The sequence below is a fragment of the Ambystoma mexicanum genome, chromosome 4p, assembly GCF_040938575.1.
Source record: "Ambystoma mexicanum isolate Mex_15411 chromosome 4p, UKY_AmexF1_1, whole genome shotgun sequence".
NCBI lineage: Eukaryota > Metazoa > Chordata > Amphibia > Caudata > Ambystomatidae > Ambystoma > Ambystoma mexicanum.
The window spans coordinates 88454009-88481141 of NC_090927.1; the positions used below are offsets into that span (position 1 = coordinate 88454009).

Below are 27133 nucleotides of genomic sequence, written 5' to 3' on the forward strand. Positions count from 1 at the left end.
GATGCGTGTTTGTTGAGGACGTGTGTGTTTTACTTGTGGGATGTGTTGTGCATGATTGCCACTACATGTGAGGTGTACATGGTTCGGATGGGCAAGTAATGCAATGCTTCCGTGATGCATGTCTGCTCTGCTGGATGGTGGACATGTGGAGCAGACGGGACTGTCGGCATCAACACTATTGCATCCTACTCACACGCTGGTTACCAGGATGCCCCTCCGGTCCATGTCCCACCTCACTGGCCCTTCTGCATGTAGCGTGGGGTGACCTTCCTTTCAGCCCAGGCACGATGTCATAGCATGACTGATGTGCATGTGTCCTCTGCCTGCATGCGGGTACTCGATGTAGGCATGCTTCCTTGCCCCTCCACCGCTGCTCTGCACCCCAATTCCACCTTTGCACTGGTCTGCTTCAATATTGCCGTTGGGTACTTCCCTGTTAATGCTTCCTGTGTACATGCTAACTTCCCGCAACCAATCTGCCAGACATATGCTGTGTGGTACAGCCTTAGTTCTTGATGCAGGGTATCTCACTTGTACTGTGCAGAGGTCAGATGCCCCGCAGGGACATGAGTGCCCATTCATGCTCCATGTGCATTGCACGCATGCCCCTATGTGTCCTTGACTGGATGATCACTGTAATACAAGTCCTGGGTGACATACATTGCATGGCATTTCATCAGCCTTCCCATGTCTACTGTGGCTCAGTACTGCGTTGCACACATGTTTAGGGTCTGACAATCTGGGTGGGTCACAGGCCTCAGCCTGTTTAATGGCCAATGACTCTGTCCAACTGGTGTAGTCTCCTCTTCACACATGGGTGGCCTCCAGACGTTTCATCATGTGTCCTGCTTACTGTCGCATCATCATTTGAAGTGTTGTCACTTGACTCACATGAAGCTGTTGATGCTAGTCAACACTGTCTGTCAATACACAGGTCTATGGTCAGCCTTTTGATAACATGCTAGGCATCCCTGCTTTTGCACTTGGGTGGAGGGGTGCTTTGCTTGTAGATATGCTACCCATTGAATGCACATTGCACGTGATGCCTGAAGTTGACCTTGCACTGCCTTTATTTTCTTGACACACACCATGGAGTCCTTGTACATGTAGGTAGTGAGTAACATACATATTTGTTGCACTGCATAGACCCACTTCAATGCAGACTGCCACTTTTCAACAGGTCTTATCACAGAAGCAATTCCAAGTTGCGCCAGCATGCATGCCAGGTTCTATTTTGTGTGTCACATGTCTGCCTTATGTTGTTGGTGTGTGTGTGTGTGTTGTGTGCTTCTGGCATGTGTAGTGAACTTTTTTCTCTCTATTTTTCAGATGATGACGCAATGGAGCCGGAGGATGGTGTTGTCATGCCAGGCACAGGGTTGGTATCACTACATCAACCCGGCACAAGTGGGGGTCGTGGGGTGGCAGGCCACGAAAACCCCCAAGTGCTACAGTCCATCTTGTCTCTGGCTGCCTATGAGTCCAGCCCTGATGACGACTCTGACGTCCATGTCGAGTTGGATGAGCATCAGGTCCATGTGTCAGGGGTGAGTGATTCTGATGCAACACCTGCACTGAGGGGTCAGACAGTCTTGGAACCTCTGCCCATGGTGGATCGGGACGCAGGGTCACCCTCCACACCAGTCACTGATGTGCCTGCGACATCACGTCGAAGGGGGTATGTAGTCGTGCAGCTGCGGGCGGTGCCAACACGACGAGGACAACCGGTCCTTGGGTCCCGCAGGGGTCAAGCCCAGCAACGCGGTCGCCGCGCGCAACCACTGTATACTGAGTCGGAGCAAGACATGACTGCCAATTCAGAACACCAGGGGGCAGCAATGGAGAACATCGATGAGAGTATGGAGCGTGTGACCCGATCCGTGCTCCCCCCTGCTAGGCAGGTGCTTCTCCAGCAGCAGGCAGCACGGTCCACGGCCCGCTCGCTCAGGCTGGGCATGGCGGCCTCAGACAGGGCACTCCAGGCTGAAATGTCGTCTCTGCGTCAAGCAATTGCTGCTCACACAGAGGCACACATGGAGGCCCTGAGGGAGGAGTATGCTTCCCTCAGATCCACTCTGGGTGTCCTTCTGATGTCCCAGAGGGAGCTGTCAGAGGGAGCGGTCAGAGGAGAGGTTTGCACAGCTTGAGCGTACCATCTCGGCTGAGCTACAGGCTTGCCGGGAGGTGCTGCGGTTGTCAAGCCAGGCCTTGCTGGAGGAACTCCGTGTTACACGTGCTATGTTGCAAGAGGAAGCACGTGTATCACGGGAGGTTCTGCATGCAGACCTACGTGTCATCGCCACACAGAACCAGGCTCACCCGTCCGGCAGACTTGCTGCTGACGAGGGGCAAGCTGCGGCTAGACGTGGCTAGGCTACTGTGCCACGTCCTCCTTTCCAGGATGAGCCAGACTCGGACGACCACCTATCTCCCACATAGGTCAGGCTGTGCAGGCGTTGAGCCCATGGAGGTTTTTTTTTTGGCTCTGCATCATTGCATGTGGGTGTTGAGCAGCACCCTGAACCTCCCCCCTCCTGGGTGCCCCCCCCCCCGGGTCGTATGTGGCCATTTTTGATTTTTCTTTTAGTTTAGTTAGTTAAGTTTCTGTTTGATAGTTAGTTTAATTAGGTAAAGTAGGTTTTTCGTAGTTAGTGTAATTAGTTAATATAGTTTAAAATTGCTTGTCTATTGTGCTTTCATGTGACAGTGTGGTGCTTTGTGGCTTTTGAAAGCATCCACTGTCTGTTCCAGCTGGGCCCTTCAGGCTTGTCTTGTGTATGTGTTTGCTGCTTGGGGTCCTTGACTCACATATGCCACTCCTGCTTCCCTTATCCATGGGCTCGCAAAGATGGTTCGGTGTAACAGCCTATTACACAAGGGCTTTGGACTGTCATATCTGTGGCATGTCTGATGCTGTGGAACTTGTGTTAACACCCCTAGTGGGGATGATTGGGGTGTTAATGACCACTGTTCTGCTTTTGCTAGATGGGGTGTTTCATGATTCATGTGTACATTCATTGCCATGCATTGTGTTGTATGTTTCTTATCTTTACTGTACATGTGCTTGTTGCAATTCATGCCGTAGATAGTGTGTTCCACACTTTGGCTGTGAAAGACGGACTGTGGTGTGATTTCTGATGTACATCTCTGACATGGTCTAGTGATGTGATGCCTGAAGAGACACACACAGATGAATCTAATGCATTAATCATGTGTTTCATGCCCTTTCTGCAGGGGGACGAGCCTCCAGACCACCTTTGCAAGCAGACATGGGCCATTGGACGTCTGGAATCTGGACACGTTTGGTGGTGCCCACATGTGTGCGCAAGCAGAGGCACAGGGATTGCAATCATACATCCGAAAACTGCTGACGTGTTTCAAGGGACTCCAGGCAAGGTGAGCAGCACAGTGGGGCCACAACACAGCAAACCTTCCACCAGGCCAGTTGCACATGCATGCTTAGTAGCAGCACTGAGGGTGAGCTTGGACGAATATTGGTGTTGAAAAGCACAATACAGCTCAGATGTGTTGGTGGACTCATGGCTAGTTGATTGTAAGGTTGTCTGGGGCACCTGCAGGGGCAGTGGCACATTCCCTCCAGTCCACTATGGTCCATTGAGGCAATTGTATCACCCAAGTAGCGTTCCGAGACATGGAAAGAAGCAGCTGACAGGGACAGGCGACAAGGGACAGACTCGGGTGCAGTGCATTTCATTTCCATGTAGAATTTGAAACATGCACTGCCTACTTTATTTGGGTCATGGTGGAACACGACTTGTTTGGAAGTCATACCTTGCTATATGCATCTGTCTGCTTACCCAGGGAACATTGCATGTTGTGTGATTCGTGACACATTGGTGTTCCATTTGCCACGCACCCACCGGCGCCTGACTTACTGCATTGACTGTGTATGAACTATCACAGGGGTAATGTTACGTATGAGTACGAAGCATCCACACCAGATTGTCTGTTTGTAGAGTAGTTTGTTACTTTGGGGCATATTTGGTGGTGTGTTTGTGTGTTATGGGCACGCACAGATTTTTAACTATGGCTCTCTTTGCAGCATTGAGGTGCTCCTATTACCGTACCTGAGAGTGCGCAGGCAGGAGGCCAGCACTCACCCCAGAGATAAGTTTCTCTTTGACTTCCATTACAGTGAATTGCTGCTATGTTTATGATTAACAAGTTTGGTATGATTGTGTATGTGTTAATGCAAGTACTACATTCTTGACCATTCCCTACTCTTTCCTGTGTCAATCCTACTCCCCTCTCCTGCCCCTCATTCCGGTTATCCAGTATGCCAACGCCTGTCTCGACTCCATATACCTGACCCTCCTTCCCCACCAGGGTCTCAGAGGCCTGTGTGAGTTTGACCTTGCAGCCACCCAGACCACGGTGGGGGTGGTTGGTTCGTGCCACTCCTGAACCTGTACACGGGAGCAGTGACAGTACACATCCGTTTGTGGTGCCTCATTCTATGTTATGTATCACACATGGTACACATCCTGTTGTGACATTGTTTTACTGTGCTACCTTGGTTGTTACGTCATTGTGGTAGTACTTGGCCTTTGTGAGGTACTGCTACTTCAAGTCATCTACTGGAGGCTGTTCTGGTTAGTTTTTTTGCCTGCAAGCTTTTTGCTTGGCTTCTGTGTTGGCCTGCTTTGAGTTCTCTTGGATGTAGTGTTTTTTGCAAATCATGGTGGACTCTGAGGGTGCAGGCAACTTTTTACACACAAGGTGGGAGATGGTGACAAAGGGGAAGGGTGATCCTGTTGCCAGGTGGAATTCAAGGATGTAGGCTCCATAACCCTGGTGCAGTTGTTCAGTGGGTCATGGTGATTTGTGAGGGAGGGGTGGTGCTTGGTTGGTGATAGTTGCCTTGCCCTGCAGTTTGATGGGCACCCTAACATTGTAATTGTGGTATCCTATGTACATGATCTGTTCTGCTGGTCAATGCCTGTTCATGTGTTGTGTTTACCTTTCAGGCGTGAGGGTTTGACATGCTGGGGTGTACACATCGTGAATGTTCACATGTGATGTGTAGAGGACACTGATGGTCACTTGATTGCACATCCATATGTTGAGTGCATGTCCCTACTGACCCACACACTCGCACTATAATGCACTACATGTACAACCACCCTTCCATGTCCACGTGTACACTCTGTTTTCCTTCTGGTGCCCACTGTGTCCCTGCAGCACATGTCCTATGTCCAATTGGGGATCCGGTACATGCCTAATTTGCTTTTTGATGTGGTTTGTCGCTTAGATGTGATGCTCAGGGTGTGCATCACACGCAATGGCTGTAAACTGTGCTGTGCACTGAGCAGTGTGTTGCAGGAGGTGGACACGGCACACAGAAGCTGCAGTGTTGATTTTGCAATGCACAATGTGCATGTAGACAGGCATTAATTGTTATGTTACAACTTCGACTTTTGGAATGCATTTGGGTATGACTTCTTTTGGGTGGGAGTTTGTTGGTCAGTCATTTCATCTGATTCCATGTCAGGCATCATTGTCTGATGCCAATTTACATTTTTCACATGGCAATGTGTACCTTATTGGTACTGTGTTGGTGTATGGCTATTGCTTGCCATGTCATGTTGTGCTTTGAGAGGGTTTGAGTGACATACCAGTGATAGTCATGGCCTGTTTTGCAGGTGTGTGTGATTCACACCTTGCATGTGTGCCTTTTGGTCACACAAGATTGCTTGTGTTTAAGTATCTAGGGATGCACACAATGTGGCACTTCCATGGCAACAATCTCAGGGTGGTAAGGTTGTGACAGTTGACTGTCTCTGTGTCATCATCGATTGTCGCCTGGTATGTGCCAGGCCTGTGTGCACTCCGCAGGGGTGGGAGTTTAGGTGAAAAATGTGTCCACAAGCTGGGTCCGGGCATCCTCGTCACGTGCCCTATCCCCACCCATGGGCAGCGCCTGTGCCTGTGGTAGGGGATGTGTGGGCACCACCATGTCCACCGGTACACCCTGCCGTGTTGCAACATTGTGCAGGACACATGCTGCCACAATCATCCTGCACACTACTGGGGTGCATAGAGTAGCTGCCCACCAGAGCGGTCAAGGGAGCGGAAGCGTGACTTGAGCACTCTGAATGTGCGCTCCACTATGGCCCTGGTTGCAATATGGGCGGCGTTGTATCTTACCTGGGGTGGTGTGGTGGGGTTCTGGATTGGCGTCATCATGTGGTTGCTCAGAGGGTTGGCACTGTCCCCTGGAGAGGTGATAATGGTTGTTGTTATTGGGGTTTGTGTATTTGTGTGTATGTGTGTGTGACATGCATGCATGTGCAAGGGCATTTGTACTCACCTAGGAGCCATGTGTCGCCATGCTGCCCAGCTTCCAGGGCCCGGCTCAGTGCAGACATTCTGTATATGAAACTGTCATGGGTGGAGCCAGGGTAGTTTGCATAGACAGAGGTGATGATTCCCTTTGCATCGCATACCACCTGTGCATTGATGGAATGTCAGTGCTTGCGGTTTCGGTAGATGTGGTCAGTGGCCCTAGGTGGACGTAGGGCCACATGGGTGCAATCTATGGCACCGAGCACTTTGGGGAAGTGTGCCACCCTGTAAAAGTCCTGGACAACGGCCTGCCTTTCTGCGGGTGTTCTGGGCATGTATATGTGCCTGCAGACTGAGGGGCGTGCAGTCATGATTGCCAACACCTGGTGTAGGCAGCGTGACTGCGTGGCCTGTGAGACCCCCACCCACTATGGCAGTAGTCCGCTGAAATGACCCAGTGGCCAAAAAATGCAGGACATTGAGCACCTTCTCCAAGGGGCTCAATACTTGGGAGCAAAGGGTGGGGGATATAAGGTCATCTTCCCACTCCCTGACTAGGTCTACTATGATATGGGGTGGAAACCTATACCTGCCGTAGACCTGGTCGTCAGGCATCCCAAAAAGGCTTGTCTGTGGTGAAAAAATGCGTGCCCTGGCTATTCTCCTCCTCCTGCGGTGTCCCACGATCAGTGCTGCGACAAATGGGGCATTCATCGTAGCTGTATATACCTGTTTGTTGTTTGCACGCACTTTTATACTGTGCGCGGGGACACTTCCGCCTGCCCTCATGTGGCGGACGCATTCACGCCTGTGTGCATCTTTTGCCGTGCGCGGGTTTCCCGTATTTGTATCCATGAATACGGGTTGTTTGCGTGCGTGTGGGCGTTCCGTGTAGTTCCCTGCAGTACTTCCCTAGTTACGCCTTCTTTTTCACGCGTTATTCCCCATTATGTGTGTTATGCCCACTGTTCCGCCTACTTTTGTTGTGTGCGCTGCGCTATGTGCGCTTTTGCGGTGCGCGTAGCTCACGCTGTTTGATGACGTGTGTGCCCACGTGCGACATGCACCGATTTGGCGCACAACCAGTGGGAAACAAGCACAGCGGCTTCCTTGAATCGCTCGCATGCGCGTGTGCTGGCTTTCTCACGCTTGCGCCACCTTGCGTCTGCTTGCGCTGGATTTTAGGCACACGTTTGTTCCATGAATCGGCCCCAAAGTCTCATTCTTAATACCTTGCATTGGCTATTAAAATGTTCAACACAGGAATATGCATACAGTATGTGACACTTCCTGCCTCTGCAATAACACCCCTCTCTGCCACCCCAGGATCACCTATGATGAGTGCACTCCACTATATCACTGAGTTTAAATGATTCTCCCCTGTGCACAGATGTTCGGGGGTCCCAGCAGTGGGATTCAGGGCTTATGTCGCTGCTGTTTGAACCAAATGACGTCTGGTTCAGAACCCCTCTGAGTACATTGTTTTCAGCAAATCGCCAGCGGTCCTCCGGCCACCTGACTTTGCACATCAGTGCCAAGAGGTGGATCTTCTGTGGTGCGTGCTTCAGCAATCATCTCACTCGCTCGCTCACTCACTCACTCACGCACTCAACTCAGTCACTCAGCAAACATTGTATTCTGCATGGAAATAATTCAAGCACAGTGACATCATCTTGCATTGAAGAATACAAGTATACAGAGTAAAGAGTAGAGAATGAGTTTATTTTTGTTACAGTAGTAGTTGGTATTTATATTTGTAGTTCTTTCGTAGAGTTCCACTGGCAACATAACTCTACGCCTGTGCATCGAATTGCTAGGTCTTCAGTACTGCTTTTACTACATCAAAAGTTGACTAATGACCCAGCTGGCTGCCCAGTGGCAAAATGGAGCTTTAAAAAAGATGCACGCCCCATGCAGAAGCCATGCTTCCAGTCCCTGCTGTAAGGTAGAGTCTCGGAATGATCTCATGCACGCCCCGTGACGTGATTAAGGAAGATCCAGTGTAAATAGCACCTATCCTAGTATAATTATATAAGGGTCTTGTGAACTGCCTCCACGCGCTGAGGAGCATCTCATGGGATAAGTGGAGTGATGTTGGCACTTGGATCTCCTTCATTCTGAGTCTGTATCTGGAACCTATTTGTGGTGTGGGAGCCCTGCAGACAGAGGATAGAGAAATGGAGTCAAAAAGCAGATATGGTTGTCGCCTTGTGCTACTTGATATCAACATACAGTGAAACGCACATTCATCTAAACACACAAGAGGGTTATATTGCAAATCCTGCAGCCAGCAGGCATTAATACATGAGAAAGCATGATGTAGACAGAGAATACACAATGAAAAGAGATATCAACCTAGCAATCGCATAACAAGGTGCACTCCACTGAAATAACCTCTTTCGGCCTTGGCTGGGGTCCCTGCAGGAAACCGCTGAAGTGTGGAATTCAACCGAAGAGCAATTTTAAAAACAATATTTAGAAAAAGTCAAAATGATACTCCACATAGACATTATTTTTTTTAATTATTTTTTTTTAATTTAATTTTTATTTTTATTTTATATAGTTCATTACAAACTTTTAAAATATTCACCATGAATAAGAAATCTACAAAACATTTAAAAACATTCAGAATAATTTCAACCTCCAAACATTTCCCATCTTACAGAATAAGTTTTCCCGTTTGTCGAGGGTTTACAAAGTGTATTAAACTGAAAGCTTAATGGCAATCAGCACACACTATTCAGCAATGATACCTCCTAGATTTTCTAAGTAAGCTGTTAAAGCAAAGGTTAGTTTCATAACAGTTCCATTTGACATTACATTCCATCAATCTTCAGCATTTAGATCGGGTCTCTTAGAAGTTCTGATTCAAGATGGGTAGTTCTTAAAACAGTACATTTTTTGCAATATAGCACCAGATGTTTTAGTGTTTCTATTGCTATATTACAAAATCTGCACTCGACATCCGGATTTATATAATTCTTTTTTATATTAGCTACTGATTTAGTTTGAAATATGTTCATCCGGAATTTCAGAAAGATATTCCTTCTTTTCCTATATGGGAAATTTTGGAGGTATTTCGGGAGCGTGTTCAATGTTCTTGCTTCAATGGCTACTTGCGCCATACTTCTATGTAGCACTCTCTGGGCTGAGTTTTCGCACCAGTCTTGGTTCCACAGCTTCTTTTTTTACCGCATTAGGGTTTTCTATCAACTGAGCTTGATCTACTTGCAGTTGCTTTAACTTATTTCCACAGTTTAGTTTCCATTTGTCCAGTATGGAATCGTTCTGATGATTTCCATCTGTGCAAAGAATTCGATGTTGAGGTAAATCACCTGCTCCTAGGACCTTCCTGTAGACTGTGAGCATATTCCACATCACTTTAGCATTGATTGATTTAGTCCATATCTAATGCAAGCAATGGAATTCCCTCTAGGCAGCATTAGTACTCTACTCCAAAAGGTGTTTTCGCACCAAGACAATGGGCCTCATTACACGGAAGGCGGTAAGGGTTAACGGTCACCGTTAATGGTACCGGTGACCGTTAACCCTTACCGCCTTACTACGAGGTCCCTTTGCGGGTTGGTACTTTAACGCCTGCTTTTTAGCAATTTGCGGTACCGTAATTAGCACCTTCCCCATTCCCATTATGCCCTATGGGGCAAAAATGGGAATGGGGAAGGGCAATGGGGGAAGGGGGAATTGCCGCCCCGCCAACCCTGGAATAGGGCGGTAATTCCCCTTTCCTCCAAGGCGGTGCTGGTATTTTACCGGCATGGACCAAGGTGCTAACAGCACCTTGGTCCACCGCCTGCCGTGTAATGAGGCCCCATATATCCGCCGAGGAGCCCAACATAGCTTCACCAACAAAGGTCAATGCCAGGATAACCTTGGCTTTATAGAATTCGATTTCCGGCTTCAAGGTAAAGCTCCCATACTTTTCGTTAATTACAGACCCTTGTGCTGCCAGGGCTTTACACTTTCGGCGCATTTTCTCTACAATTTGGTCATTGTTGATGCGAGAATTTATTATCACACCAATATACTGCATCTCCATAGTCAGTTTGATTGGATTTCTTCCTAGATTCCATTTAAACTTTGCAGCCTTCCTCGTTCACCTTAAATTTTGGAGAACCAGTATCTCTGTTTTTGTTGGGTTTATCTCCAGGCCATTTGCCTCTGTGTATTCTTTAAGTGCCCTCAATTTTCTCTGGAGACCAATCTGTGTTACATCAATTAGCAAGATGTCATCAGCATATAGGATGTGTCCCAGTCTGTTCCCGTTACTTTTCGGGGCACAAGCTCTTATTGAATCAAACACCATCCCTATATCCGATATAAATGTGCTGAATAGCGTAGCTCTGAGGGGGCACCCCTGTTTCACTCGTCTATATGTTTTAATCGCTGCTAAAGGGTTCCCTGCTGGTCCAGTCTGACTCGGATATTAGTCAGACCCTCCAGAAAATTGCGGCATGAAATGGAAAATATTGCGGCACAAAAAAGAAAAAAATTGCGGCACCCAACTGCATTTTTTGTGGCATTTTCTAACGTTGAAAAATATATCATTTAACATCTTTTTTAGCCTAAAACCAAGTAATTGCAAGGCTTTTGTTAGTGAGGAACAAAATGTGTTCTGTCTGGCTGCGCTCTGTAGGATAGCCAGGTCGAGTCACCACAGCCTACCATTTTGGATTGTGGTGGGGGAAGGGGCATACAGCCTGATGAGCTCCAAGGAAATGGTGCTGTGCCACTACTTCCAGCAGACAAGTGGAAAGCAAATAAACAGATAGGCTTGAATTCAAAAGTGTAACCCTGGTTGAAGCCCATAGGTTTGCTTTTCGCTTGTCCTATGACCCCAGGAGAGAGGGGGAACAACTCTACACTTCTCCGTGGAAGGAATCCATGAGGCCAAGACACAGGGGCAATGCAGTGGCAGTAACTGCAAGCCCATAATACCTAGCCAAACAATGAACTCTCTTGGGTGGTCATAATTCCTTGGTTATGCCACCCACACATGGTGACTAAACACACCCACAAACAGAAATGAAACATCACAACACTACCAGGGATAAAGTCCTACAAATTAAAGTGGGGGAGGGAACTCATTAACAAATGCAATGGCATGTGATGTCATCAGAAATTAGCATATCAAGGTGAAATATGCATATATCATTAAATTGGTTTTGCATAACCACCAAAATTGCACAGGACGAATGGCATTTGCCTTTCATAAATTTTAACACCCAATTTTGTGCGTAATTGGTGTCATACAGCCCAGCCTTGATTCAAGGCTGGGCTGCATGATACAAACACTTGTAGCTGTATTCGTTTCAAATTGCTTTACAATTATTGTAAAGCGATTTGAAACGAATACAGCTACGAGAGTCTTCAATTGGCATCATGCAGCCCAGCCTTGATTCAAGGCTGGGCTGCATGATACAAACGCTCATAGCTGTATTCGTTTTCAAATTGCTTTACAATTGGTATCATGCAGCCCATGATACCAATTGTAAAGCAATTTGAAATTAATACAGCTACGAGAGTCTTCAATTGGTATCATGCAGCCCAGCCTTGAGGCTGGGCTGCATGATACCAATTGTAGACTTGCATCAGGAAGCATTAAGTTTATGCTTTCTTTTCCGGCGCTCGACAGGAAAGTAATTTACTTTCCTGTCGAGCGCCGGGAATTAAAACATTCCAGTGGCCTCTTTGGGTGCTCTGAGTTGGGGGCAGATGAGTGGACAGGCCAGTGCTTACCTGGCTAGCTTCACCAACTGTCAGCTCGGGCACTCAATGAGCCTTGGAGGTGCCTGGGGTCACAGCCAAATGCTGTGCATCTCCCAGGCCTGCGTGACCCTCCCCCAATCCTGGGCCTGCAACGCAGAGCCGAGGTGTTAACCCTCAAGCTGCTGCAATCAGCAGCCAGCTGTGTTCACTCTAAATCATTAAATGAGCGCGAAAAAAGACATACTAAGCTAACGTGTCTTTTCTGCGCTCATTTAATGATTTATAGCGGCAATTGCGGGAAATGGCAAATTTTGCGATTTTTTTTTTGCAAATCGCAAAATCGCCATAAGTTGGATGGTCTGTAAATTAGTGTCAGTATAAAGTTCTTTAATAGCGGAAAGTAAACTTCCGGGACATCCCCATTTGTTGAGTTTAGTCCAAAGTAACTCAGGGTCGATGCTATCAAACGCGTGAGCTAAATCTATGAAGGCAAGATATATTTTGGTTTTATTCCTTATTGCCTCCATTTTCAATAAGGTGATTAAGAGTAGATTTAGTGCACAGCCGATACCTCTCACAAAACCAGTTTGACGATCATCAGCAATTTCTATTGATTTTATCCATTCTGTTAGCTGTAATAAAAGATGAGTGGCAATAAAATGTCCGATAACATCCAAAAGTGCAATCGGCCTGTAATTTTTAGGTTCTGTTCTTATTCCTTTTTTAAATACAGGCACAATTATTGCACTTTTCCAGGAAACTGGTATCCCTTTTCCTTCAATGATGTTTTTAAACAGTGTATGACAAAATTCTGCCCATGCTTCAGGATACAATTTCAATTTCTGGTTTGTGAGGCCATCTGGCCCTGGGGCACTGGATGCACTTAACCTCTTGATGTTTTCAAAGATATCTGTCCTAGTGATGGTAAGGTCCCAAGTTGTTACTGGATCTTGTACCACATATACAGTATCCTTGCTTTTTGAAAATAGGTTTGTAAAGTGCTTTATCCATTGAGTTTCGGACAGCATGTTGTTTTGAATCGCTTGTTGTGGAGCTTCCATGTTATTAATAACTTCCCAGAAGGGACGAGCATTTTTTGATGCCAAAATGTTTAACATTTTTTCGGCGTCGTTCTGGATCATGATGCTTTTATGAGATCGCAGCCAACTTTTATACGCTGTTTGAACCATTTTTGTTTTTGTTTTAGATAGTCTTTATTCTGGTTTTTCTGCAAAACCCTGATGGCTTGTCTTTATTCTCATTTTTTCTCCACAACTTCCCGGTCATACACATGTTTTTTCTTAAAGCTGTTTTTCTTATAGTCTCTCGTTGTTACTGTATAAGCCTCTAGTAAAGCCAGATATTCTACCATATCAGAAGTTTCTTTTGTTGTTTCTCCTTTCAAGATCTTTGTCATTGTCATAATCTGGCACTCTCCCAATTCCAGGCGATTTCTACCAGCGGTGACGGAGATATCATGACTCCATGATAATTCTTTATTTATATTCAGCTCTTGTATGTTAATTCGGACCAATTCATGGTCACTATGAGGCATGTTACTTACGGTCAGTTCTTTGATCTTTCCCAACAAATTTTCTGTTGTGTAAAAATAATCTAGAATAGATTTCGAATTTCCATTTTGCCAAGTTGTCTTAGGAAGAATATCACCTTTGAGATTTCCATTCAGCATTGTTATTCTCCGGACTTCCATCTCTTCTGTTTTTAGGAGGTTTTTTCGTTTTATGCAATGTTGTGCTGTTTGAGACCTTGACATTATGTAGTTTTCGACATTCCATATTGAGATCGCCACAGAGTTTTATATTTGCGTTTCCCACAATTATCATTATGGAGTCAATTAGATCTCCAATAGCATCTAAATATGTCAAAACGTCAGATGCCTTGTGCTGCCAGTACAAATTGACTATGTGTAATTTGTCATTTACTACGGGGCTTTGCTTCTTAATTTCGATTATTACGTGTTGTATGTATGGTGTTAAATTTGTCACATTTGTTATCCGCAGCCCCTGTTTAATTTTTACCAAGGTCAATAGTCCTGCCATTGGTCTTTCTTTTGCCTGCTTGATGGCGGGATTCCAGGCAGCTTCATAGCCTTCTACTATAGGTTGTGTCAGAAGCCACGTTTCTTCCAGGCAAATTATATGCAAGGTTTCAATGTCTTCAAGGCTTTTACTGAACAAATGATTAAACCCTCGTGAATTCCACGTGCCCATTAATAGGCAATGGGCCTCATTACGACCCAGGCGGTAAATTACCGCCTGGGCCGTGACTATACCACCATGGCGTAAACTACGTTTACGCCATGGTGGTTGGCGGACTTACCGCCCCATTCCGACCTTGGCGGGGCGGTAATTCCCCAATCCCCATTTACCCTTCCCCATTCCCATTTTTGCCCCATAGGGCATAATGGGAGTGGGGAAGGCGTTAATTACGCCACCGTAAATTACGGTGGCGTAATTAACTCCATGGTCCCTTAGCACCATGGATTTTAACACCATATATATCTTGCATATATCCGAGTCCCTGTGTAACAGAGGCATGATTCTGGGTCTTGCATATATCTGAGTCCCGGTATAACAGAGGCAGGATTCTGGGTCTTGCATATATCCGAGTCCCTGTGTAACAGAAGCATGATTCTAGGTCTTGCATATATCCGAGTCCCTGTGTAACAGAGGCAGGATTCTGGGTTTTCCATATATCCGAGGCCCTGTAACAGAGGCAGGATTCTGGGTCTTGCATATATCCGAGTCCCTCTGTAACAGAGGCATGATTCTAGGTCTTGCATATATCCGAGTCCCTATATAACAGAGGTAGGTCTTGCATATATCCGAGTCCCTGTGTAACAGAGGCAGGATTCTGGGTTTTCCATATATCCGAGGCCCTGTAACAGAGGCAGGATTCTGGGTCTTGCATATATCCGAGTCCCTCTGTAACAGAGGCATGATTCTAGGTCTTGCATATATCCGAGTCCCTATATAACAGAGGTAGAATTCTGAGTCTTGCATATGTCATAGTCCCTGTGTAACAGAGGCAGGATTCTGGGTCCTGCATATATCCAAATCCCTGTGTAACACGGGAAGGATTCCGAGTCTAGCGTATGTCCAAGTCCCCATGTAACAGAGGCAGGAGTCTGAGTCTTGCATATATCCGAGTCCCTGTGTAACAGAAGCATGATTCTAGGTCTTGCATATATCCGAGTCCCTGTGTAGCAGAGGCAGGATCCTGGGTTTTCCATATATCCGAGGCCCTGTAACAGAGGCAGGATTCTGGGTCTTGCATATATCCGAGTCCCTCTGTAACAGAGGTATGATTCTAGGTCTTGCATATATCCGAGTCCCTATATAACAGAGGTAGAATTCTGGGTCTTACATATATCATTGTCCCTGTGTAACAGAGGCAGGATTCTGGGTCTTGCATATATCCAAATCCCTGTGTAACACGGGCAGGATTCCGAGTCTAGCATATGTCCAAGTCCCCATGTAACAGAGGCAGGAGTATGAGTCTTGCATATATCTGAGTCCCTGTGTAACAGCGTCTGGATTCTGGGTCTTGCCTATATCAGAGTCCCTGTATAACACAGGCAGGATTATGGGCCTTGCATATATCTGAGCCCCTCTGTAACAGAGGATGGATTATGGGTCTTTCATATATCTCAGTCCCCATGTAACAGAGGCAGGATTCTGGGTCTTGCATATATCAGAGTCCCTGTGTAATAAAAACAGGATTCTGGGTCTTGCATATATCCGAGTCCCTGTGTAAGAGAGTCAGGATTCTGGGTCTTGCATATATCCGAGTCTCTGTGTAACAGAGGCAGGATTCTGGGTTTGCATATATCCGAGTAGTTGTGTAACAGAGGTAGAATTCTGGGTTTTTTAAATATCAGAATCCCTGTGTAACAGAGGCAGAATTCTAGGTCTTGCATATATCAGAGTCAATGTGTAACAGAGGCAGGATTCTGGGTCTTGAATATATCCGGGACCCTGTATAACAGAGGCAGGATTCTGGGTCTTACACATATCCGAGGCCCTGTGTAACAGAGGCAGGATTCTGGGTCTTGTATATATCCGAGTCCCTGTGTAACAGAGGCAGGATTCTGGGTCTTACACATATCCGAGGCCCTGTGTAACAGAGGCAGGATTCTGGGTCTTGTATATATCCGAGTCCCTGTGTAACAGAGGCAGAATTCTGGGTCTTGCAAATATCAGAGTCCCTGTGTAACACAGGCAGGATTCTGGGTCTTGCATATATCTGAGTCCCTGTTGGTTCTTGCATAAATCAGAGTCCCCTTGTAACACAGGCAGGATTATGGGCCTTGCATGTAACAGAGGCAGGATTCTGGGTCTTGCATATATCCGAGTCTCTGTGTAACAGAGGCAGGATTCTGGGTTTGCATATATCCGAGTAGTTGTGTAACAGAGGTAGAATTCTGGGTTTTTTAAATATCAGAATCCCTGTGTAACAGAGGCAGAATTCTAGGTCTTGCATATATCAGAGTCAATGTGTAAAAGAGGCAGGATTCTGGGTCTTGAATATATCCGGGACCCTGTATAACAGAGGCAGGATTCTGGGTCTTACACATATCCGAGGCCCTGTGTAACAGAGGCAGGATTCTGGGTCTTGTATATATCCGAGTCCCTGTGTAACAGAGGCAGAATTCTGGGTCTTGCAAATATCAGAGTCCCTGTGTAACACAGGCATGATTCTGGGTCTTGCATATATCTGAGTCCCTGTTGGTTCTTGCATAAATCAGAGTCACCTTGTAACAGAGGCAGGATTCTGGGTCTTGCCTATATCTGAGTCCCTGTGTAACACAGGCAGGAATATGGGCCTTGCATATATCAGAGTCCCTGTGTAACAGAGGCAGGATTCTGGGTCTTGCATATATCCAAGTCCCTGTGTAACAGAGGCAGGATTCTGGGTCTTGCATATGTCCTAGTCCCTGTGTAATAAAAGCAGGATTCTGGGTCTTGCATATATCCAAGTCCTTGTGTAACAGAGGCAAGATTCTGGGTGTGCATATATCCGAGTCCCTGTGTAACAGAGGCAGACATCTAGGGCTTGCATATATCAGAGTCAGTGTGTAACAGAGCCAGGATTCTGGGTCTTGCACATATCTGAGCCCCTGTGTAACAGAGGTAGTATTCTGGGTCTTGCAAATATGAGAGTCCCTGTGTAACACAGGCAGGATTCTGGGTCTTGCATATATATGAGTCCCTGTTGGTTCTTGCATAAATCAGAGTCCCTGTGTAACAGAGGCAGGATTCTGGGTCTTGCATATATCCAAGTCCCTGTGTAACAGAGGCAGGATTCTAGGTCTTGCATATGTCCGAGTCCCTGTGTAATAAAAGCAGGATTCTGGGTCTTGCATATATCCAAGTCCTTGTGTAACAGAGGCAAGATTCTGGGTGTGCATATATCCGAGTCCCTGTGTAACAGAGGCAGAAATCTAGGGCATGCATAAATCAGAGTGCCCTTGTAACAGAGGCAGGATTCTTGGTCTTGAATATATCCGGGACCCTGTGTAACAGAGGCAGGATTCTGGGTCTTGCACATATCCGAGTCCCTGTGTAACAGAGGTAGTATTCTGGGTCTTGCAAATATCAGAGTCCCCGTGTAACAGAAGCAGGATTCTGGACCTTGCATATATCAGAGTTTCTGTGCAACAGAGGTAGGATTCTGGGTCTTGCATAGATCCGAGTCCCCGTTTGGTCTTGCATATATGTGAGTCCCTGTGGAACACAGGCAGGAATCTGGGCCTTGCATATATCCGAGTTCCTGTGTAAGAGGCTGGATTCTGGGTCTTGCATATATCTAAATCCCTGTGTAACAGAGGCAGGATTCTTAGGCTTGCATATATCTGAGTCCCTGTGTAACAGCAGCAGGTTTCTGGGTCTTGCATATATCCGAGTCGTTGTGTAACAGAGGCAGGATTCTCCGTCTTGCATGGATACGAGTCCTTGTGTTACAGAGGCAGGATTCTGGGTCTTGAAGATATCCGGGTCCCTGTGTAACATTTGCAGGATTCTGGGTCTTGCACATATCCAAGTCCCTGTGTAACACAGGCAGGATTCTGGGTCTTGCATATATCAGAGTCCCTGTTGGTTCTTGCATAAATCCGAGTCCCTGTGTAACAGAGGCAGGATTCTGGGTCTTGCATATATCCAAGTCCTTGTGCAACAGATGTAGGATTCTGGGTCTTGCATATATCCGAGTCTCTGTGCAACACGGGTAGGATTCTGGGTCTTGCATATATCCAAGTCGCTGTGTAAGAGAGGCAGGATTCTCGGTATTGCATATATTCGAGTCCCTGTGTAATAAAAGCAGGATTCTGGGCCTTGCATATATCTGAGTCCCTGTGTAGTAGAGGCAGGATTCTGGGTCTTGCTTATATCCAAGTCCCTGTGTAACAGAGGCTGGATTCTGGGTCTTGCATATATCCAAGTCCCTGTGTAACAGAGGCTGGATTTGGGGTCTTGCATATATTTCAGTCCCCATGTAACAGATGCAGGATTCTGGGCCTTGTATATATCCAAGTCCCTGTGTAACAGAGGCAGGATTCTGGGTCTTGCATATATCCGAGTCCCGGTGTAACAGAGGCAGGATTCTGGGTCTTGCATATATCTGAGTACTGGTATAACAGAGGCAGGATTCTGGGTCTTGCATATATCCGAGTCCCTGTGTAACAGAAGCATGATTCTAGGTCTTGCATATATCGAGTCCCTGTGTAACAGAGGCAGGATTCTGGGTTTTCCATATATCCGAGGCCCTGTAACAGAGGCAGGATTCTGGGTCTTGCATATGTCAGAGTCCCTGTGTAACAGAGGCAGGAGTCGTGAGTCTTGCATATATCTGAGTCCCTGTGTAACAGCGTCTGGATTCTGGGTCTTGCCTATATCGGAGTCGCTGTGTAACACAGGCAGGATTATGGGCCTTGCATATATCTGAGTCCCTCTGTAACGGAGGATGGATTATGGGTCTTTCATATATCTCAGTCCCCATGTAACAGAGGTAGGATTCTGGGTCTTGCATATATCAGAGTCCCTGTGTAACAGAGGCAGGATTCTGGGTCTTGCATATATCCAAGTCCCTGTGTAACAGAAGCATGATTCTAGGTCTTGCATATATCCGAGTCCCTATGTAACACAAGCATGATTCTAGGTCTTGCATATATCCGAGTGCCTGTGTAACAGAGGCAGGATTCTGGGTTTTCCATATGTCCGAGGCCCTGTAACAGAGGCAGGATTCTGGGTCTTGCATATGTCAGAGTCCCTGTGTAACAGAGGCAGGAGTCGTGAGTCTCGCATATATCTGAGTCCCTGTGTAACAGTGTCTGGATTCTGGGTCTTGCCTATATCGGAGTCGCTGTGTAACACAGGCAGGATTATGGGCCTTGCATATATCTGAGTCCCTCTGTAACGGAGGATGGATTATGGGTCTTTCATATATCTCAGTCCCCATGTAACAGAGGTAGGATTCTGGGTCTTGCATATATCAGAGTCCCTGTGTAACAGAGGCAGGATTCTGGGTCTTGCATGTATCCAAGTCCCTGTGTAACAGATGCAGGATTCTGGGTCTTGTATATATCCGAGTCCCTGTGTAACAGAGGCAGTGAATCTGGGTCTTGCATTTGTCCGAGTCCCTGTCTAACAGAGGCAGGATTCTGAGTCTTGCATGTATCCGAGTCCCTGTGTAACAGAGGCATGATTCTGGGTCTTGCATATATCCGAGTCCCTGCGTACTAGAGGTAGGAATTTGGGTTTTTCATATATCCGAGTCCCTGTGTAACAGAGGCATGATTCTGGGTCTTGCATATATCTGAGTCCCGGTATAACAGAGGCAGGATTCTGGGTCTTGCATATATCCGAGTCCCTGTGTAACAGAAGCATGATTCTAGGTCTTGCATATATCCGAGTCCCTGTGTAACAGAGGCAGGATTCTGGGTCTTTCATATATCTCAGACCCCATGTAACAGAGGCAGGATTCTGGGTCTTGCATATATCCGAGTCCCTCTGTAACAGAGGCAGGATTTTGGGTCTTGCATATATCCAAGTCCCTGTGTAACAGAGGCAGGATTCTGGGTTTTGCATATATCCGGGTCCCTGTGTAATAAAAACAGGATTCTGGGTCTTGCATATATCCGAGTCCCTGTGTAACAGAGGCAGGATTCTGGGTCTTGCATATATCCGAGTCCCTCTGTAACAGAGGCATGATTCTGGGCCTTGCATATATCCGAGTCCCGGTGTAACAGAGGCAGGATTCTGGGTCTTTCATATATCCAAGTCCCTGTGTAACAGAGGCAGGATTCTGGGCCTTGCATATATCCAAATCCCTGTGTAACAGAGGTATGATTCTAGTTCTTGCATATATCTGAGTCCCCGTGTAACAGAGGAAGGCTTCTGGGTCTTAAATATATCTGAGTCCCTGTTTAACAGAGTTAGGATTCTGGTGGAGTGAACGAGATGATGGAGCCCAAAAGATTAGAGGATACAATTTGTGAGCACTCTGCTCCTGCCACCTTCTCCAAAAACCAGTCAAAATGTTTTCCACCTTAAACTGTGTCGCCTGCCAAAATCTGTTTAGGACATTGTGAGTCTCCTAGATAAACTGGAAGACAATTGTGAAAACTCCCACACTTTAAGGTAATGAGCATGTCTAGCCAACCTCCTCAACTTCCTCCAAAGAGAAGCACTCCTTCTCCATCTTTGGCTCTCTCAGCAGCCGAGCCGACAGTTTGAGCTGGGTCAAGGTCTACATTTTAAGGGCTTTTATTTGGCTTATTATGAGACATGAAACAGTACATGCCAAATGAAAGGAATACAAAGTCATAATGCATGGGTTGACATATATGTTACACAACAGAGCCAGCCCCTTTGCAGTAAGTCAACAGTATAACCATGGAAGGCATTTAACAGCATTACTTACTGTACAATCATTTCTGATGATTGTATCTGCTAATATTATGCTGTGGACACAGGTGATCCTGGTGCGATATCTGAAAGGCATCATCTGATGCAATATCAGGAGTCCCAGGATGTGAGGTTCACGCCGCGTCTCATCCTTCTCATTACACCAGGTAAGGACTCCTAGACATTCCTAACCGTCAGGACTGGACCCCACCACCACTCCCTCGCTGTGATAGGTTTAGCCACCAGGCAGAGTATTCCCATCTATCTCTGTAGGGATGCGTTATTGAGAGGCGTCGTCTCAAGCAATTTCAGGTAGCGTGAAGTGCGACCTGTTATGGTAGAGTTTGCTTCTCATACCTTGTATGAGAGCATTTGTAAGGCTTATCAACTCCATGCTAAGTACAAAAATGTAGCTTTAAGGACATCACACCTGTGGCAGTTACTGGAGAGGTCATGTCCAAATGTGGATAATTTCATATATGTTGTTTATTGTTTATTTAATGTACTGTATAAAGCACAGACCTAGCTCAAGAGCAGGGGAACGCTGTACAGGCTGTGGGTAGTGTGAGAAACAAAAGGGTGCCTGGGGAACTCTCTCTCAGGTGGCCAGGGCACAGCCATCGCCTTTGGATCCAGACCCTGGGGGTGGACCTGTGGGTGGATCACCTTGTTGGGGGATCTCCAGGGGGTGGGAGGGTGAAGCAACCGATGGTGAGACGCAGTATCCCCCCTTTCCCGTGCCCATACCCCATCCTATTTTAATCACAATCATCTGATACCCATTAGCTCCCCCCACACGGATAAAAGGCAGAACATAGAGACACACTTTGAGCAAGGTGAGACACGAGAAAGAGCAAATCTTCCGGGGCGAAGGCGAACCCACTGGAGCAGGACGCCCAATCGAGGGACCAGAGTGAAGGGTAGGAAAACCCTGAAGTTCCCTGCAGGAGGTTGTTGCCTCCAGGAAACCCTGAAGAAGACGCAGAGAAAGCCAAATCCCAGATAAGAAGAAGCCTGCATTGTGTTTCAAGGATGCGTGCAACCCGCCCGGGTGAACAACAGAGTTGGGGAGGTGAGGCCAAGCCTGTGGTATCAACCTTGATTCGTGAATCAAAGATGCAAAGACAAGAAAGAAATGCACACAACCGGTGAGTTAGTGAAAGAAGTAACAGGCCAGTTTGGGTCAAGAAAAAACTGAAGCCATAACAGTGTATCACACGATTGGAGGTTGTGCACGTGCTGATGATACGTGAAAGAAAGCAAACCAGTGAAACTTGTAAGTTACAGATAACTGTGAAGCCCATGATACAGAGTAGCAGAGCAGTCCAGCGAAAGGAAATAGCACACTTGAAAGTCTCCACGAAATGGTTGATGTCTTGTTATAAAGCAGCAAAATGAACGAACTCTGAAATGTGCAATGCTCAAGATTAACCCTGACCAAAGGGGAAGTTAAAAGGTGATTGCTTGACGAGCAAGATTCCTTTTAACTTTTCTGATTAAGGTATACCAATACCAAGAGACATTGCAGCAATTATCATTAAGAGAAAGCTGAAGTGAAAGTCGAAGTGGTCCTGCAGAGGTCTATGGTAAAAGCCTAATACATTCGAACGTTTTCGACATCAGTGAAAGGTCCGAGTCCGGCTGAGGGAGACCGGAAACATGAAATATGTTAGGGGAAAGGAACCCCTAACGAATGTGAATGATGCTTGGGGAAGGGAAGCCCTACAAGTGCTGTAATTGCAAGGTCCGAGCCCGGCTGAGAGAGAGCTACATTGAATCAGGTATTTTTTGATCGAAAGGTCTGAGTATGACTGGGGGGATGCCTACGTGAACTATTGATTTCTTGAGAGGTCCCAGCCTGACAGAGGGAAACCTATGTGAACTTTTGTTGAACTATGAAGAACTTTTGGAAATCTGGAATAAGTTACTTTAACGTGTAAGGCGAAGCGGGACTCGACCCATGTTTTGAAATGCCTTTTCTTTGATAACCTGAGCCAGAGTGTGTCATCCTGATGGCATAGACTGACTAGGACTGTGTTTTCTTTATTATTTGATGGTAGAGACTAGTCCCATCATAGTTATGTTAGGAAGAATTCTCATAAATGTGCTTATCCCCTTACCTTAGAGACCCCCAGCAACTTTGCTGGATTTTGAGGACTTGAATGTTTTACCTGGCGAGAGTGTGAGCCTTTTTTTCCCACTCTCTCGTGTGTTTTGATGTTTTTTACTCTTGTTTTCTTTGATTATGGAGTTTTAGACAACTCCCCAGGTATCACCTTTTCATTTGTGTCTCATAGCACCCTCAGTGCAGTGACACAGAGAAGCCTTTTAGGCTGTCCCAATGTTTAAATACCTTCTCTGGGATAAACTACTGTTTCCCAAAGAAACTAAAGTGAAACTAACTTTACTAGTCTTTTTAAATTCCTAGAACCAGCACACCCTATCTTACAACAGCGTGCTGGAGGGGTAACTTAGTATCCCCTGTGTCTAGAAACTCATGTAGGAGTCACATGCTACCCTTTCCTCTTGACATGGCTGGTGGCAGTGGTTTTACAACAAACTATGATTTTTCCCGATCGCGAACAACGGTAGCGTTAAAATACGGGAGACATGTTTTCCAAGATGGCGGCTGAGCCCCCTCTGTAAAAACAGGTCACGGTCTTCTTTTTTTGCTGTTTCGTTTTAGAAACGTCCTTCTAGAGTTTGTCTCTGCGTGCCAAACCAGGTTTGGTCCCTTTGTTCCTACGCCTTTGGCGGGTTTCAGGACTGAAGACCACCTCTGGCTCTCGAGTGTCTGAGGTGGGCAGGAAATGAGGGAGGTGCCCGAAACTCCCTGTGCTTAGTCTCCTAGGAGACCCAAATGCACTCTGGCGTAGCTGGCTGACTGTCCGGCAAGGACAGCCACCCTGCTCGGCGAGTGACAGCTAGGCTGGAATGAATGGGAGACAACTGAATAAAAGGGGAGTCTCTTGGCTTGGAAGGCAGAGTCGACCACTGGAACAAAAGAACAGAAGACGAGCTGAAAGAGGACTGCTGCAACTCCTGGACCATTGGTTTGCCTGGTGAAGCCCTGCTGCAGGTTCGAATCGCCAAGTTCATCTCGACAGAGAAGCCCTGCAAGGAAGACTTCTCCCTTTGAGTTGGTGGGACTCAATATACTCAACACTAAGACACATGAATACCATTCTCGGAGCTGGTTGTATTTTCGTCAGAGTGCTGCAGGAAAGCGTATAACCAGGGAGAGGGAGACCAGTTTGTGTGCTTGACTACAGCTACCAGAATTGAAGATTTTCCATTTGTCAGCTTTTTGACCAGTCCCAGTGCAGTGCAGGAGTCCCCCGATGTCCTCTCTCTTGTCCCCACGACTGAGGCACAGGAACAGCGAGATCTGCAGGAACTGCCAGGAACAGATGTCTTCAGCTGCATCTTTTCTTCATTGTAGGGTACTGTGAAAACCCGACCGAGAGAATTCACATCTCACTGTGAAACTGCTTGAAACTTTGGCAACTTGCAGGCCTAGTCAGCTTGTGACCCAACATATAAATCTTTCTTTTACGAACTACTTCTGAGAACTTTGGCAAAGACTTTTCTGTTTAACTACAAGAACTGCTTTATCCTATACAAGACTTTAGCCCATTGACTTTGACCTAACCTATTGCATTGAATCAGCTCCTCTGATGAACTCAAACTATTTGCACTGTTTAAGAGTAACTGTAATCTTTTTATTAACCTATGCCTTTTTGCTCCTACTTCAAATACTCTGAATGCCATTTTGCTCCTCCTTCAAAGTAGTTTAAATGCCTCAGAAACTGACAGTGTGAATTACTGAAGTATATTTTTGTGAGATACAGATTGCCTCCTTCTAGTGACTATTTTATAACTGACTGTGAAATAAATTAATAAGTGTTTTACCAAGTAGCCATGAGTGTTAGAGTTTGTTTGAATACTTGCAATTATAGACCTCTGTGTAACATCATTACAGCTCACATTCCCCTCTTGGGATAAGCCTGGCTGCTCAGCAACGCTACCAAAACTGTGGTATAGCCTTATACCAAAGGTTGGTTTGCTTACACCTGTAGTCCTAGTTGTGTGTAGTGGTCCCAAAGGGTACTGCATACAAACTTTGCCTAAAAAGTTATAGGGCAAGGTAGGAGTTTTTCCAAACCCCAAGAATCCAATAAAGGTTTTGAAACTTGTAACTTTTGTGTCAGTGTCTTACTTGTGATACCATGCCTCCCTTACAGTAGCCACGTTGAGGCTGGGGTCTTTTATCGGCAGCACAGTACTGTGAGTTGAGGATTTGAACCCAGGTCTCCAAGTTACAGGGGAGCCACTAGACCACATCTCCTTGAGCCAATAATAGCCCTAGAGGCTGCATACGGTCTCTGCTAATGTCCAAGTGCTGCTCATGACCGGTGGTCGCGTTTAATGGCTGCATGCTGTAAAAAGGCGTCAGCATCAAAGAGCAAACACGAAAGGAGGAACTGAAAGTAGCCTAAATCTAGAGACATTGTGGGGACTCACAGTGCCATGTGGCAATGACACCTGTAGTGCAGCAACCCTTTACAGACACGTCTCTGCCGCCCGGTGCATTCCTCCAGCCTCGGGTGTGGATGTGTGATAGGGTCAGTGTCTGTGTGCATTAATCATGAAGCTTCTTACCAGGGTTGCTGGATGGCTTTAGGCAATCGAGCCCATGTGCCCCTGGGCAGCATCTGTACTTTCCTGGGCAGTCTTTGTCTGTGTTACATTTATTGCAGGTTTCCTGTGGTTTATGATCGCTTGGTATTTTGGGGCACTCCCCCATTTTGACTGAAATTGAGAAAAAGAAAGAAAATATTAAACAACACTTTTACTAAAACCGTGTAGACCATCATTGAAAACACAGGAGGAGTTTAAATTCAACGTATTGGTTAACCGCTGCAGGCATTAATCATAGGTGTCACTACAATGCAAATGGTCAACCAATGAACACGCTGCAGGCATTAATTATAGGTGTCACTACAATGCAAATGGTCAGCCAATGAACACGCTGCAGGCATTAATCGTAGGTGTCACTACAATGCAAATAGTCAGCCAATGAACACGCTGCAGGCATTAACCGTAGGTGTCACTACAATGCTAAAGGTCAACCAATGAACACACTGCAGACATTAACCGTAGGTGTCACTACAATACTAATGGCCAACCAATGAACACACTGCAGGCATTAATCGTAGGTGTCACTACAATACTAATGACCAACCAAAGAACACGCTGCAGGCATTAATCGTAGGTGTCACTACAATACTAATGACCAACCAATGAACACGCTGCAGGCATTAATCATAGGTGTCACTACAATGCAAATGGTCAACCAATGAACACGCTGCAGGCATTAATCATAGGTGCCAAAACAATGCAAATGGTCAGCCAATGAACACGCTGCAGGCATTAAACATAGGTGTCACTACAATGCAAATGGTCAACCAATGAACACGCTGCAGGCATTAATCATAGGTGTCACTACAATGCAAATGGTCAACCAATGAACACGCTGCAGGCATTAATCGTAGGTGTCACTACAATGCAAATGGTCAACCAATGAACACGCTGCAGGCATTAATCGTAGGTGTCACTACAATGCAAATGGTCAACCAATGAACACGCTGCAGGCATTAATCGTAGGTGTAACTACAATACTAATGGCCAACCAAAGAACACGCTGCAGGCATTAATCATAAGTGTCACTACAATGCAAATGGTCAGCCAATGAACACGCTGCAGGCATTAATCGTAGGTGTCACTACAATGCAAATGGTCAGCCAATGAACACGCTGCAGGCATTAACCGTAGGTGTCACTACAATGCTAAAGGTCAACCAATGAACACACTGCAGGCATTAACCATAGGTGTCACTACAATGCTAAAGGTCAACCAATGAACACACTGCAGGCATTAACCGTAGGTGTCACTACAATACTAATGGCCAACCAATGAACACACTGCAGGCATTAACCGTAGGTGTCACTACAATACTAATGACCAACCAATGAACACACTGCAGGCATTAATCGTAGGTGTCACTACAATACTAATGACATACCAATGAACACACTGCAGGCATTAATCATAGGTGTCACTACTATGGTAAGGGTTGACCAAGGAACACACTGCATGCTATATCATAGATGTCA

The 27133-nt window shown here is 46.2% G+C and overlaps 1 protein-coding gene across 4 annotated transcripts in view; it reads right to left on the reverse strand.

Moving 5' to 3' along the window:
* Positions 1–8007: 8007 nt before the first annotated feature.
* Positions 8008–27133, reverse strand: part of LOC138453020 (balbiani ring protein 3-like) — a 140312-nt gene continuing 121186 nt past the window's right edge. For all 4 annotated transcript variants that reach the window (XM_069605435.1, XM_069605434.1, XM_069605433.1 and 1 more), the window contains 2 exons: positions 25620–25769; positions 8008–8462 (listed from right to left, as the gene is read on the reverse strand). In XM_069605435.1, the coding sequence (XP_069461536.1) occupies positions 8443–8462; positions 25620–25769 (170 nt within the window). In that variant the 3' untranslated portion in view covers positions 8008–8442. The remainder of the gene's footprint in view (positions 8463–25619; positions 25770–27133) is intronic.